General features: G+C 47.7%; 1 protein-coding gene across 22 annotated transcripts in view; it reads left to right on the top strand.

The window, feature by feature from the left end:
* The window catches only part of UBAP2L (ubiquitin associated protein 2 like), a 44,456-nt gene that overhangs the window by 19,159 nt on the left and 9,830 nt on the right, over positions 1 to 15,467 (top strand). For 12 of the 22 annotated variants that reach the window (XM_088660016.1, XM_088660030.1, XM_088660023.1 and 9 more), the window contains exons 10-20: positions 462 to 514; positions 617 to 702; positions 2,405 to 2,576; positions 2,734 to 2,977; positions 3,598 to 3,875; positions 4,911 to 5,083; positions 6,392 to 6,581; positions 7,882 to 7,936; positions 8,258 to 8,438; positions 8,980 to 9,052; positions 13,905 to 14,100. In XM_088660016.1, the coding sequence (XP_088516142.1) occupies positions 462 to 514; positions 617 to 702; positions 2,405 to 2,576; positions 2,734 to 2,977; positions 3,598 to 3,875; positions 4,911 to 5,083; positions 6,392 to 6,581; positions 7,882 to 7,936; positions 8,258 to 8,438; positions 8,980 to 9,052; positions 13,905 to 14,100 (1,701 nt within the window). The remainder of the gene's footprint in view (positions 1 to 461; positions 515 to 616; positions 703 to 2,404; positions 2,577 to 2,733; positions 2,978 to 3,597; positions 3,876 to 4,910; positions 5,084 to 6,391; positions 6,582 to 7,881; positions 7,937 to 8,257; positions 8,439 to 8,979; positions 9,053 to 13,904; positions 14,101 to 15,467) is intronic. The other 10 variants (XM_035097751.3, XM_088660025.1, XM_088660024.1 and 7 more) reach the window with 1 other exon arrangement.

Here is a 15,467-nt window from a genome sequence, read left to right as displayed (position 1 = left end):
GGATTTTGCATGGATCCTAACCTGGTGACGGCGATCTTCTGAAAAAATTGGGCTTTTGCAGTACTTTGGGGAGGGGCAGTGGCAGGAGGCGGAATGGACAGGGCAGAGAGATGCCACATTTGATTGCAAGAGAGCAGTGGAACTGGGCAGGGGGCATGTAGAATTATCAGTAGGGCTGTCCATCACCGCTTTCAGGACAGGGTCAAGGAAGACATCTCTTTCCCCCACAGTGATTCCAAGGTCCAGCCTCTTTGCTTTGGTGTTCAGTGGGTGGGGGAGCTTGCGTGGTGTGCCCATATTTTTCCTCCTCTCCTCTCCACCCCACCCCAAGCTTGTGTCTTGTCTGGGCGAGGGGCACCAACCTGCTTGCAATGCTTCTTGAAAACTACCCACTTCGGCTTTTTTCGGGAAGCACCGAGGATCCGCTTGTACCAAACTCCCTCTGTTTTGTTCTTTGCCAGGTGCGTGGAGGACGGCAACGGAGGAATGGGGGACCGAGGACTGGAATGAAGATGTAGGTACACCCCAGCTCTTGCGTAGCTTCCCTTTCTGTGTGCGCTTTGCCTTCTCTAGCTTGGGAGTACCCTAACTTCCTGCCTCTCCTTTCCTTCCCCAGCTTTCAGAGACCAAGATCTTCACTGCCTCCAACGTCTCCTCTGTGCCTCTGCCTGCGGAAAACGTGACCATCACGGCTGGACAGAGGTGGTCCATTTGCGCCTGCCACAATAGCTGGGTTTCAGTTTAGAAATGAGTTTCTTTTTGGGCAGCGGGGCTGGGGGGACAAAGCAGGGGAATAAAGCAAACAACAATTGCCCTATCCAGGATGTGGGGGACAGGCCTGTGGTCTTCCAGATGCTGCTGGACTCTCCAACTCACTTCAGCCCTGGCCAGTATGACCAGAGGTCAGGCAGGGTTGTGTCAGGCCACCCTGGGAAGAATTCAAGAGGCTATTATGATCCTTCCATCAGCGGAAGCAGTTCTGCTTGCCAGAAGGAAGAATTTCACTGCTTCTCTCACCGCCCCATGCACTGTTCTGGGTGTTCTCGCTCCAGCTGACTCCTACTGATGGTTGCGGTGCCTCCTACCAATGCAGTTCTTGAGTCCTCTCCATCTGGCCTTTGGGACTCTTTCACCTCCACCCCCCCAAAGATTGCGCAACATAGAGGCACATTCCTCACAAACAGTCCTGCTTTGCACTCCTCTTGGGAGTTTTTGTCTGGCTGGAATGTGTCCTTGAGTTGTTGTTGTTTTGCTTCCCAGGATGGAAGATAGATAGAGGGGTGCATGAGTAAAAACTAGGGTAAAGGTAAAGGGACCCCTGACCATTAGGTCCAGTCGTGACCGACTCTGGGGTTGTGGCGCTCATCTCGTGTTATTGGCCGGGGGAGAAAAATTCACATTCCTTGATCTGTCCACGTTCGCCTCTGTGCACAAGCAAATCAGATAGAATTGTAGAGTTGGGAGGGACCCTGAGGGTCATTAATGCAGGGATCTCAGCTAGATTATACTGGACAGGTGGCCATCCAACCTCTGCTAAAAACCTCCAAGGAAGGAGACTCCGCCACCAACCAAGAGACAGCCCATTCCACTGTTGATCAGTTCTTACCATCGGAAAGTTCTTCCTGATGTTTAGCTGGGATCTCCTTTCTTCTTACAACCTGAATCCATTGCTTCGGGTCCTACCCTCTGGAGCAGGAGAAAACAAGGTTGCTCCATCTTGCATGTGACAGCCCTTGAGATATTTAAAGAGATAGCTTTCATATCTCCTCTCAGTCTCCTCTTGCCTAGGCTAAACATACCCAGTTCCATCAACTGTTCCTCATAAGGCTTGGTTTCCAGGCCCTTCGTCATCTCAGTTGCCCTCCTCTGCACACCTTCCGGCGTGTCAACATCCTTCTTAAACTCTGGTGTCCAGAACTGAACACAGAGCCCCAGGTGTGGTCTGACCAAGGCAGAATAGAGCAGTACTATTACCCCCCCCCCCCACCCGATTTGCACACTATACTTTTGTTCATGCTTCCTCAACTTTGGCCCTCCAGATGTTTTGGCCTACAACTCCCATGATTCTTAGCTAGCAGGACCAGTGGTCAGGGATGATGGGAATTGTAGTCTCAAAACATCTGGAGGGCCGAGGTTGAGGAAGCCTGCTTTTGTTGATGCACCCCAGAATAGCATTGGCTTATTTTGCTGCTCAGTTTGTGGAAACTCAGGTGTCCCCCATCTTACATTCATGCAGCTGGCTCCTCCTGCCTAAGTGCAGAACCTGACATTTGTCCCTATTGAAATTCATTTTGTTAGCTTTTGCCCTGGCAAGGGGCATCCCTTTTGGTGCAGGAACAGTGGTGGGCTGGCCAGGCCACTTGCCCTACCCCACGCTCATGGTGACCTTCTGCCTCCTTCCTAGAATCGACCTTGCTGTGCTGCTAGGAAAGACCCCATCTTCTCTGGAGAATGAGTCGCCCAACCTGGATTCCTCGCAGGCGCCTGCCCTCAGCCAGCCGCTGGTGTTCAGCAATTCCAAGCAGGCTCCTATATCCCAGCCGAGTTCGGGGAACACCTTCCCGCACCATGGCATGGTAAGGAAAAGGACAAGCCTCTGAACCCCTGCAGTCGTGCACGTCTTGTATTTAGAAAAATCCAGACTCCTGGTCCCCATCTGTAGCTGCTGTGTGTTTGCCCAGCCAAAGCCGCCATCCGCCTGCTTCAGCCGGCCTTCCCTTCCTGCCGTTTCAGGTTGGCATGCTGGGGAAGGGGTTCAGCGACGTCGGCGAGGCCAAAAGCGGCAGTGGTGGCGGAGGCACCACGGTCGCCGCCTCCGCTGCCACCACCACCACCGGCTCGCAGTTCCTGGAGCAGTTCAAGACCGCCCAGGCGTTGGCTCAGCTGGCGGCTCAGCATCCTCAGCCATCCGGGAGCAGCAGCGCGACCACGTCCTGGGACAGCAGCACCACGAGCCACTCGTCTCTCGTGCAGTACGGTAAGGCGGAAAGTGGAGGCTGGAGGGGCCTTGAGAATGGCGAGAGTGTTGGAATGCGCAATTCACTGTTACAGCCTGGCAAGGCTACACCGAATGCCCCCAAATTCTGAACTCTAACCCCAACCCAAAATCAACATGGGTTTAGTGGTCAGATTTGTACCACTGACGCAGAGCTTTATTTTCTCACTGATTTTTAAATCCTGATTTAAATCCACACATCTCTCCTGCCTTAAGGTGGGTTGCATACCAGTAGACCCTTTCTGGCTCCCTCATAGCTATAAAGGGGGGACAGCGTATGCTACAGCAAGTCTTGGCGTCATCGGCAAATTCAGTCCTGCATCTGTGATAGCTGACTGGCCGCCTGTGGTGATCAAACAAACAAGGTTTATATTCCAAATCCCGCTGCTTCTAAAACCAGGGTTGGGGAAACTTTTCAGCCTGGGGGGCTACATGCCCTCATAGGGAACCATCTGGGGCCACATGCTAATAATAGGTGCAGCCAGAGGTTGGTGTGGGTGGGGCAAAGGTCATAGGTTAATACACAGGTGTGTTGTAAGGAGGAGGAACTAGGAGTTGCCTGTCCGGGGCTTGACCACCCTCCTTCCCTCTCCGGCATGCAGATTTGAAGAACCCGTCGGAATCCGCTGTGCACAGCCCGTTTGCCAAGCGCCAGGCCTTCCCGCCCACCTCTGCCATGATGGAAGTGTTCCTGCAGGACAAGCAGCCTGTGGTGACATCGTCCGTCACAGCCCCGCCGCCTCCGTCGTCCCCCCTGGCCAGCAAAACCAACCCCGTCCCCCAGATGTCTCCGGGCTCCTCAGACAACCAGTCCTCCAGCCCCCAGCCAGCCCAGCAGAAGATGAAGCAGCAGAAGAAGAAAGCGTCCTTGACATCAAAGGTACACAGGAATTTCCCATCCTGCACGGCGTGGGGCTTAGGCTTGAGGCAGCCCCACAAAGGGCCCAATGAACTTGGCAGGTGAGCGGGAAGGGGCCCATAGCTCAGGAGTGGAGTGTCAGAGGCTATTCTAATTAGCTGGGTGGACCCAGGGGTCTGAATCTGTAGATGGCTTTGGCCCAGTGTACCTGAAGGAGCATCTCCACTCCATCATTCAGCCCAGACACTGAGGTCTAGCTTCAAGCGCCTTCTGGCGGTTCCCGCACTGTGAGAAGCGAAGCTACAGGGAACCAGGCAGAGGGCCTTGTCGGTAGTGGCACCTGCCCTGTGGAATGCCCTCCCGTCAGATGTCAAGGAAATAAACAACTACCTGACTTTTATAAGACATCTGAAGACAGCCCTGTTTAGTTTTTAATGTTTGATGTTTCATCATGTTTTTAATATTCTGTTGGGAGCCGCCCAGGGTAGCTGGGGAATAAATAAATGATGATGATGATGACTCAAATATATTGTACTGGGGAAGGGTGGAATCTCAGTTGTAGCTGCTTTGTGTGTACAAGGTCTCCAATTCAATCCCCAGCATCTGCATGAGACTCTTAATTTTAAATTTCCTACATTGTAGGGGATTGGACTAGATGACTCTCGGGGTCCCTTTCAGCTCCGTGATTCTGTTGTTCAAGACCTCGCGTCTGACGGGTGGGGGAAATGCACCATCTGCCATCTTTGAAAGGAAGGAGAAAAATGGGCAGTGGTGAAAATCATTAGAATATTTGTTATTTTATTGATTAGATGTGTTCACCACCCTATCCCCGTATATCTCAGGGTGGCTCAATATGATTAGATTAGGAGCATGCAATTGAATGAAAGCCCTAATATATCCGTGGGAAAACGGGGTAGTTTTTTCCTTGATATACTGTATATACTATAGCTTTGGCAGTCACCGCTCTTAAGGGTTTGCCAGTTTGAGAGCGGGAACGCCGCTTTCAGGTTCTATGTGCCGCCGCGGCAGCTCACCAGGCCACCCCTCCTTCCTCAGATTCCCGCTCTGGCAGTGGAGATGCCCGGCTCTGCGGATATCTCAGGGCTCAACTTGCAGTTCGGGGCATTGCAGTTTGGTTCAGAGCCTGTCCTCTCGGAGTATGACTCTGCCCCCGTGACGAGCGCCTCCGTCAGCCAGCCTCCGAGCAGCCTGTACACGAGTACTGCAAGGTGAGATGAGCCTGTTGCCACTGTATTTGGGGGAAGGGTCTTCGCTTCAGCGGGAGACAGCTTCGCAAGCAGAAGGTCCCAGGCACAGTCCTCAGTGGCGTATCTGTGTTGGGCTGCAAAAAGACCCTTTTAGTGGGGTAAGAGAGCTGAAAATAGTGCCAGTAAATTTCACATTTGGCAACCAATGAACCCCTTTGGTTTCAGATAGTACGTAGGTAAAGGTAAAGGGACCCCTGACCGTTAGGTTCAGTCGCGGACGACTCTGGGGTTGCGGCGCTCATCTCGCTTTTCTGGCCGAGGGAGCTGGTGTACAGCTTCTGGGTCATGTGGCCAGCATGACTAAGCCATTTGTGGCAAACCAGAGCAACACACAGAAACACCGTCTGCCTTCCCACCGGAGCAGTACCTATTTATCTACTTGCACTTTGACGTGCTTTCGAACTGCTCGGTTGGCAGGAGCTGGGACCGAGCAACGGGAGCTCACTCTGTCGTGGGGATTCAAACCGCCGACCTCCTGATCAGCAAGCCCTAGGCTCAGTGGTTTAGACCACAGCGCCACCTGCGTCCACAATAGATGGGTACGTGGGTAGATGAGTCTAAAAAACCCAGGACACACATTTTCATGGCCCTCTAGCATCTGTGGTGGCTCATTTACCAGGAGCAATGTGTTTAGTGTTAACTCTGGCAGTGTGGACTCGATTCTGACCAAACTAAGCCTCCTGGTGTATGTTTTGCTCTAGGACAGGGGTCAGCAAACCTTTTCAACAGGGGGCCAGTCCACTGTCACTCAAACCTTGTGGGGGGCCAGACTATATTTTGAAGAAGAAGAAAGAAAACCCACTGACTCCCCCCTCCCTTCTCCACAGCACCGGATGAGCCCCGGTGGCTGCTTGCTTGTGCCTTGCAAGCAGCAGGGGCGGAGGGACGATGAGCAGCGCAAAAGGGCTGGCTCTGGAGAGGGGCTGCTTAAAATGGTGCTCGGCCAACCGTGGCTCAACAAAGCCCAGCCCCCTTCCTCCTCTAGGCAGGGCGGGGAGAAGCCAGGAGGAGGGAGCGAGGAGGCACCGTGGGGGGGGGGATGGCACAGCCCGAATGATCAGAATCCCCACACCAATCCATGCTGTGATTCCCGGACCGTCCGCGGGCTGGATCCAGAAGGTAATTGGGCCGGATCTGGCCCCTGGGCCTTTGTTTGCTGACCCATGCTCTAGGAGGCTTAGTTAGGTAGAAGCCACCTCTTGCAAGCCATTGTCAGGAGCCCATTGCCAGTTTGCATGCTTAAATCTCCTGACCCTTCTTCACCTGCAGTGAGTCTCTGTCCACGATTTCGTCCAATAAGAGCCAGGAGCCGGGTTACCAGAGCGGCACCATGCCTACAGCAACATATACCTCCCAGAACAGCGCTCAGGGACCACTGTACGAGCAGAGATCCACTCAGACCCGGCGGTACCCAAACTCCATTTCCTCCTCGCCCCAAAAAGACTTGACCCAGGCCAAGGTAAGCTTTGTTCCTGAGTGCCTAGTGTTGAGCGGGTGTGGGTCGCATGTCCCCATCCTTCTTGGGATTGGCATGTCCCCATCAGAGAATGGGATTGATTGACTTATGTGTTGCATTAGAAGACCATGTGCTCTGTTAAGATGGGGCCTTATTAACAACATGACAGCGACTCCCGCGTTCTGTCTTCTCAGGGGCATCTGGCTGACGGTTGTTGGCAAGAGGATGCTGGACCAGAAGGGCTCTCCTTCAGGGGAAGGAGGAAAGCCCAGTCCACGGCTGACAGAAAACTGCAGTCCTCCCAGACGTTGCTGGGGCTACAACTCCCATCAGGATTGACAGTCAAGGATGATGGGAGTTGTAGTCCAAGCAACATCTGGAGGGCTGCAGCTTCTCCACCCCTGGCCTAGAAAGAATATGGGGAATAGGGGCTGCTGTTGGGTCTCGCATTCAAAGCATCCAGTGACTTCATAGCTTGACCACTGTCTATGTTGAGCATCACTACTAGAAACGTACAGTGGTACCTCGACTTACGAACGACTCGACAACCAAATTTTTCGACTTGCGAATGGGGGTAATGGCCGCGCGCTTACGAATGTCTCGACATACGAAAAAACCCCCGGTGGTTTTAGATAGGGATTTTTCGACTTACGAATTTTTCCGTTTTCAGTGCATTCCTATGGGAACTCGTGTTTCCAATGGCGTTTTTCGACTTATGAATTTTTTGACTTATGAATTTAATCCGTTACGAAGGCACCTTCATAAGTTGAGGCACCACTGTATAACGGGTCCTAGTCTTTTAAAGTAAGGAGGTGTCTGAGAGCAGGGTACTTGGCTGGGGTGGGCGGATCTCATTTTAGTCCAGGAGCCCAGTGAGGTCACCATGGGGGTGGATTCCCTTTTATGGGGCAATCTGCTACCCTCTCCTGTACATTGCGCTTTCGTAGTTGAAGGCAGATTCATCTCTGCCGTTACCTGGAAGTTGTGAGGGCAACAGACTGTCAAGTTGTGTGCCTGGGAAGGAAACTCTTCCACCATGGGGACCTTTTTGGAGTGTGTCTTGTCCTCTGCTAGAACCTCCTTTCTGGCATCCTTACATTCGTCCTCTCCAGTTAATCTATTTCTAAGTGTTTCTAATCTTTCTGAAATTTCAGTTTGTACTAAGGAAGGTAATGTCCAAAAACGGCTTTTGAGAGCGTTTTCTTCTGGAGAGAGATTATTCTTCTTAGGTGCTTGATCTGTGCACCTAATGTGTGTACAAATGGCAGCTGACTCCTCTTTCCCTCTCTCTTTCTCTTCTTAGAACGGCTTCAGCTCAGTGCCGCCCACGCAGCTGCAGACCACGCAGACAGCCGAAGGTCAGTGCCGCTCCAGTATGCCTGTGGTCGGGGAGGGGGAAGAAACGAGAGCTGAGCTCGCAAAGAATTAGTGCAGCAAGCAGTGTTGGTGAACCTGCTGCACACTCTGCTCCTGCTTGCAGGCGCCCCCTAGCAGACATTTGGTTGGCGCCATTGAGAACAGGGCGCTGGGCTGGACTTGACATGTATCGTATCTTGGCGTTTTGCCCTTTTAACGTTGCTTTCTATGCTGCTTCAAATTTTGCAAGGGGAAGTGAGGGAAGAAGTCTTGCTTGGGTGATCTGCCCCTTAACTCTGTTTTCTCTCCTTTTTTTTTTCCAGGTTCCGCAGGCCCCGCTGTGAAATCGGACTCCCCCTCTGCCCCCAGCATCGCGACCCCTCTCAACGACACACTGTCTGCAGCATCCTTGCTTACCACGGCCACCCAGCACTCTTCAGTGCTCAGTAGCCTGAACCACACGGAGGAGCTCCCCAGCACGGCCACCACGCAACACAGCAGGTAGCAGCAGGGTGGCCTCAGAACTGACCCCAATCCCCGCCCCCCAAATAGTGTGCTTTCCTTTGAAGTTGAGTCACCTGGTGCCATGTCAAATGTCGGGGGGGTGGGGGTGAGGAGATGAATAAATGTCTTCTGTTCCCCACCCCTGGAATTTGATAGGCCTCGGGCCCAACGGCCGGACTCTGCCTAAGGCAGCTTTCTAAAGCTCAGTCATGAGGGCTAGCAACCTCCTTTTGCAGTAAAGTTGAGGATCTCTTATTTTGCACCTAAGAGAACAACCATTGCATTGCCTGGCGTGTGTTCAGTTCTATTCCATTTTTCTGTCGATTTGATTTAAAAACAAGCTACAGAAATGAAGTAAACTGCCCCCAGATCTTTGGATGAAGGGCGGCATATAAATTTAATTGATTTTTTTTTTAAAAAAACAGTGGAATAGCGCCAAGGCCTCTGTAAAGGTCAAGTTAAATGGAAAAGGTCGGGCACAGGGCATTGCCAGCCATTTGGCTGTGGGTTGACCGGCATTCCCTTCCCTCTCTCCCCACAGCACGTTACCCACCCCTCAGAACAGCCTCTCCTCATCAACTTCTGCTGGCCGCACGTCAACTTCCACTCTCTTGGTGAGTAGAGGGAATGAGAGGGGAGAAAAATGTTTTGGTGCCAGAGGTGCCTAATAGTAGCCTTGGAGTGCAGGTTCGTGTCTGTCTTCCCAAGACCCAACAGCAATCTGTTTCCAGGTACCCTTGTCTGGGTCATGCATGGTATTGCTTCTGCTTTGGCTGCGCCCTCTTTAAGGACAAGAGCACATTTATGCACACAGGAGAGTTCCGTTGGTTGAATTTACCGTATGTGAGGTTTTACTAGAATCCCTCTCTGCTTTCCAAGAGGGAGTTGTTGTGCCTCCCATCAAAAGAGGCATCATGCATCTGAATATCAGTTCCTGGGAACCGTGTGTGAGCAGAGTGGGCCTCCCATTGGCACAACTGCTTGGCTACTCTGAGAACAGGATGCTGGACTAGATGGGCCATGGGCCTGATCCTGCAGGATTCTTCTTATTCTGCTGTTGGTTAGATTATGTCCCAGTGTAGATTACAACAAAACAATACCTTTTAAAGCAAAGTAAGCCAACCAAAGTCATCAGGTAACTTGACAGTTTTTAAGTGGGTCACAAAACGTGATTCTGAGCTAGGGTAAAAAGGTGTGGCTTCAGCATATGACTGAGGCTAAATAATGATGCTAGATAAACCTCAGGAAAGTAGGCCCAGGGAGTTGCACTGCTTGCCATGTGGCAGACAGAATTGCCTAGGGAAGATTAGTGGTTATATTCCCCAATTGTCCTTTGGCCCCCAGAAATATATGTAGCGGAACTCAGCTCTTGTTTCTCTCTGCCCCCCCTCCCAATTCAGTAAATTATTATTATTATTATTATTATTATTAATATTATTATTATTATTATTATTATTATTATTATTATTATTATTTGCACCCTGCCCATCCGGCTGGGTCTCCCCAGCCACTCTGGGCGGCTTCCAGCAAAGATCAAAATACAATAAAGAGTCACAGATTAAAAACTTCCCTAAACAGGGCTGCCTTCAGTATGAGCCCTGTGTGATGTATATGGACTACATGCTTGGGGGAGAATGAATATTTTGTTTTCCCCCTCCATATTGTCCTCCCTAACATACTAGCCTTATGTGTCTATGGGGCGTTTTGCGTGGAGGAGGAAATGGGCCATTCCATGAAAAATGAGCCTGATAAGAAAAAAATTATTTTTAAAATATACTTATTTTACTTATAGTTTCATTAACTAGACATATTAAAGTTCAATATTCCAAAGAAAAAAAGAATTTGAAATTATTTTTTTCATGAGAAATTTGAACTTGAAGTTTCAGTATCACTTTTCTGATTGTGTAGCTTAATTTTGTTCATTTAGGTTGGCATTATTTGTTTAAAGATAAACAAAAATTTTGGTTGTCATTGTTGGTATATTATTAAAGTGAAGAACTTTGTCTACACATTGGACTTGAAAATTTTTAAATGGGTAAGTTATTTCTATTTTTTTTTATTGAATGGGATGCTGTTTCAGTGTCCCACCCGTGACAGCAAAAGGTACAAAAGTTTATTTTGTGATAAAACTAATTTATAGGCTATGTTTGTTTTATTGTGGGAGTATGTATTAGAGTATAACACACCTATCAATAAAAATGCAGTTAATTAATGTAAACATGAAATTTTAATAATTATTTTTCTGTCCCACCCGTGACAGTTTTCAACTTGCTTTATTAGGTTGCTAACTGTTGTAGCTTGAGTTGGTGATTTCAGCAAGTGATTTCAGCTCTCTGCAGACAGGAGACAGATTCCTCATGTAACAATTCTTTATTCTGGCAAACAAGGCTGAGGGACTGAGGAGAGGGGAACTAGCTAGAAAGGGATACATTTTGGAGGGAACAATATCAAGCAATCACAAAGCTGCCTTTTGGTGGAAACCAATAAGACTAAGGAGCCAAATGCAGCTGCTTGAATGAACCAATAGTAGCTGTTCCTTCTGGAACATAAAGGCAGTTACCGTTACTTTACCCTAATGCGAATACATACAGTAATACAGATAATATAACCTTTGAATCAATACACAAAATGGGAAAGACTACATCTGCAGAACGTATGAGAAAGCTGCGTGAAAAACTAAAACAAGATAAAAACAAATGTGAAAGCTTCAAAGAAAAGGAGAGGATCAGAGATAAGAAGAGGCGAGAAAAGATGAAGTTGGTAAAGAATTTGTCTGCAAAATCACTTATGGAATACAGACGGAAAGAAACTGAGCGCAAAAGAAAGTACAGACAAAAGGTAAAAGAAAAAGAATCTAGGCCAATTGGCGACACTACTATTCCAGAGATTGGGTCATTTAAATGCCCACAATCTCTTGGAAAGGCTGTTACCAAAGTTAAAAGAGTGTTGCCATTAAGTCCACGGAAAAGAATAGCCGTGTTACGAAAGCTTGTGTATGAGAGTTCACCTCAAGTGCCAAAAACACTATTTGATAAAAGCCCTAAACAGAACACCAAAAGTTCTATTATTACACAAGATAATATCTCAAAAGGTCCATGAGTTTTATAATTCAGATGATATTAGCAGGCAGGCACCAGAAATTAAGGATGTCAAATCTATTAAAGATCCAACAAGTGGAAAAAGAATCAAAATCCAAAAGCGGCATATGAATATGACAGTATGCCTTATTTAAGATTGATAACCCAACAGTTGAAATCAGCAAATCAAAATTTTATGAACTGAGGCCTAAAAATATTGACTTAGCTTCTCAAATGCCACACAATGTTTGCGTTTGCAAATACCACGCTAATTTCAATTTCCTAATTGAAGCCATAAGTAGGAAATACATTTTTCCCCCTTCCACACATTCTGATCTTTTGAGCCTTACTTGTTGTGATTTGGAAAATGGAAAAATGCATGAATGGTGAATGCAAAAAGTGTGTAATTAATTTGCACACCCTAATTGATGAAGACTTAAACATGTCGTCTGAGATTTTCTGGAAGCAATGGAAAGATGACTGTTCTAGCCGGCCTAAGGTTTTTGAAGCAAAAGGAACCATAGAAGAAGCTGTCAATGAGCTACAAAATCAATTTAGTAAATTTAAGAAGCACTTCTTTGTAAAGCGATTACAAGCTAAAGCTTTCAAAAATATGAAGTTTGTCCTTTTAACAACTACTGATATCAGTGCAAATATGGCGATGCTAGATGAGCGCTGGACTTTGGTGAGGAAGATTCCAAACGTGCAGTCCAACCATTTTTTTAAAGCTAAAGACAAAAGAAGTTTAGTTTATGGACCTTCTTTTCAAAAGCCCACCCACGTAGTCTTCACAGAACTGTTCCAAGTTAAAAGTTTCTGATGTTTGCAGAGATTCTGATAGTGAGACAGAAAAACAAGATGGTGTAGCAAGTTGTACAAATGAAACAGATGTGCCGGTGGTTGGAGTGAAGCCTTTCGTTGATGGAGTGACTATTGGGACATATGTTTTAGTTGAATTTGAAACAACTACAAAAAGACAAAGAACCAGGCCTACTAAATATAGATATGCTGCAATATGCCAAAGTAATGTTGAAGATGATGGAGAAGTCAAGGGGATGTGTATGCGAGCAGTTAACAATTCTGGAAAGTTGATGAAAAAGACATATCATATGTGCAGTTTGAACATATTCTTAGTATCTTACCCCAACCTAATGTTAAACGAGTCAGAAGGAACATTTTTTATGAATTTACTGAAAATGTAGATGTGTTTGAAAATGGTTGATTGGCCCAGAGATGGACTAGAAGAAAATATTTTTTTAATAGATTTTAATTTTAGTAGATACAACATTATACTTTGTAGGCTATGGTAGATAGTAAGTATAGTAATAGCAAAAGGTTTTTTGTAATTATTCCATTTTTAACAACCTTAATTGTATTTTAAATCAAGTGTATGCCAGACGCGTCCCACCCGTGACATTTCATTGTCCCACCCGTGACAGCATTTTTTCCTTAATTTTGTATCATTAAATTTCTTAACCTAAATTTCTGATTGCATAGTTGTAACCAATAAACATTGATTTAAACAGATATGCTGAGTTTATAATTGATTCACCTCCCAACTCACAAAGTTTTTCCATAAATCAAACTTATCTCAAGCTCCATGTCCTTTTTTTGTCCCACCCGTGACAATACTTTAACATTTAATAAAATTGTCAAAAATATACATAAAAATAATAAAAAATTAGTAAAATGTTCAGTATCTTATTAAGAACATAGTTCAAATTTTGGTTGTTAATTTTTATGTATATTTACATTCTTACACATGTGTGAATACCAAAAAAACATGGTCCAAGTGTCCCACCCGTGACAATGGAATGGCCCAAATACTAAAAATAGCTGCTCCCATTACTGTATTCTGAAACGATACAGTCTGCCAACTTAACTAGCATATCGCTTCTGCCTTCATTCCTGTTCTGCTGCGAGAGCTGAAGGGGTTGTAAGGCTTTGTTTTTAAAATCAGGGATGGGGAACCTGTGGCTCTCCAGATATTGGTGAGTTTCAGATCCCATCATCCCTGACATGGCTATGCAGGAGCAGGAACAGCTGAAGATGCAAGTTTGTCTGCTAGTGTTGTAAATCTGTACGGTTGTAAATCTGTTTTCTCTATTGTGTTTGGCTTGAATTGCTCTTTCCCATCTAAGATTAGTGCCTGGAAAGTGCATGCCCCCCAACATCCTGCCTAGCTTGCCCCGTAGCTATCCAGGAGGGCGGTGAGCGTGCGAAAGCAAACTGCTGAGCCGCAACCAGATGCATCCAGCCTAGAACCTGTGGCTGACTGAACTGCAGTGCTCTGACATGCGCCTTGCGTGCACCATGTGACTTTTCCGCACGGACCCTTGCAGATCCTGACTTCCTCCCTTCCCCTGCTTCCCCTCCTGTTTTTTTGCAGCACACCAGTGTGGAGAGCGACGCCGGGCTCCATTCTTCCGCAAGCACTTTCTCCACCTCCTCCAGCACCGTCTCGGTTGCGCCCCCCGTGGTCAGCGCCTCCTCGAGCCTGAGTAGCGTCAGCAGCCTGGGCCTGAGCCTCAGCGGCAACTCTACGGTGACCGCCACGACCCGCAGCTCTGTTGCTACGACGTCAGGTGCTTCCTCAAGGCTCTAGGCCTGGCCAGCGGCTAAAATGCATGTGTGTGCATGAGAAAGAAGAGAGGGTGTGTGTGTGTTCCCTTTCCCCTGCTTTTTTAAACACTACTTTACATTCTGTTCCTGCAGCTGTTGATTCATATATACATTTCTGCTCTTCCCTCTTGTGGACAATGTCCCTCTCTGTAAGGCAAGGAAAGTGCAATCTCTTTAGCAGCCAGCAAGTGGTGAGCTTTGAGCTCCCTTCAGCCTTTCTTGTCTGCTTTGAGCAGAGAGAGAGAGAAAGATTGTGTGTGTGTGTGTGTGTGTGTGTGTGTGTGTTTGCCGGCACCAAACTGGAGCTGACGTATAATATTACTATTATTTATAAAACGAGTACACCGCCCTTCATCCAAAGAGCCCAATGCAGTTTACAGCAGAAAAATACAGAACGAGAATACTGTTACCTTGCTTCTGGAACTGAATCCATTCTGGAAGTCCGTTCAACTTTCGAAAATGTTCGAAAACCAAGGCGCAGGTTCCCGATTGGCTGCAGGAGCTTCCTGCACACCATCGGAAGTCGCGTTGGACGTTTGGCTTTCAAAAAAAATTCGCAAACCAGAACAGCCACTTCCGGGTTTGCAGCATTCAGGAGCCAAAATGTTCGAATCACAAGGCATTCGAAAACAAAGGTACAACTGTACATAATAAAACAATAACAAATCACACACACACACACATTTTTTAAAAGCTGTAGAATAATAATCAGCCTGGTTGAAGAGAAATGTTTTCACCTGGCGCCTGAAGATACGGAACAAAGGTGTTTAGGTGAGCCTCCCTGGGGAGAACATTCCACAAACGGAGCCACAACAGAAAAGGCCCGTTCTCATGTTTCCACCCTCTGGATCTCTCATGGAGGAGGCACACGTATAAAGGGGGGGGATTTTAACAATGGAGAGTGCCGGCAGAGCTGTGCTTATATGGCTGGTTGCTCTCGCAGGTCCTGCCCTCTTATAAAAGAGTCCAGATGTTGCTGCGCTACAGCTCCTATGAGCCATTGGCCTCCTATGTGGGGCTGATGGGAGTTGTGGGGGGGGGGGTTCCACAGGTTTGCCCCAGCCCTGTAATAAAGCAAGAAGTGGGGAGAACACTTTGAGCACCCTCTGTGCCACACATTCTGAGCAGGACTGGATAAGGTTGCTGCTGTACTTGCAGGTCCCATCACCCCTGGGCATTGGTCACACTGACTGTGGCTGAGGGGAGCTGGGTCCAGCAATGCTTGGAGGTACCCCTGGCATAGACTATAGGATCACAGAGGTTGGTACAGACCTCCAAAGTCATGTAGTCCTTCCCTCTACTGATGAAGGAAGTCCAGTGCTAACAATAC

The sequence above is a fragment of the Zootoca vivipara genome, chromosome 16 (genome assembly GCF_965207765.1).
Source record: "Zootoca vivipara chromosome 16, rZooViv2.hap1.1, whole genome shotgun sequence".
NCBI lineage: Eukaryota > Metazoa > Chordata > Lepidosauria > Squamata > Lacertidae > Zootoca > Zootoca vivipara.
Note: the sequence above shows the minus strand (reverse complement) of the source record. Positions and strands in the feature narration are given on the sequence as shown.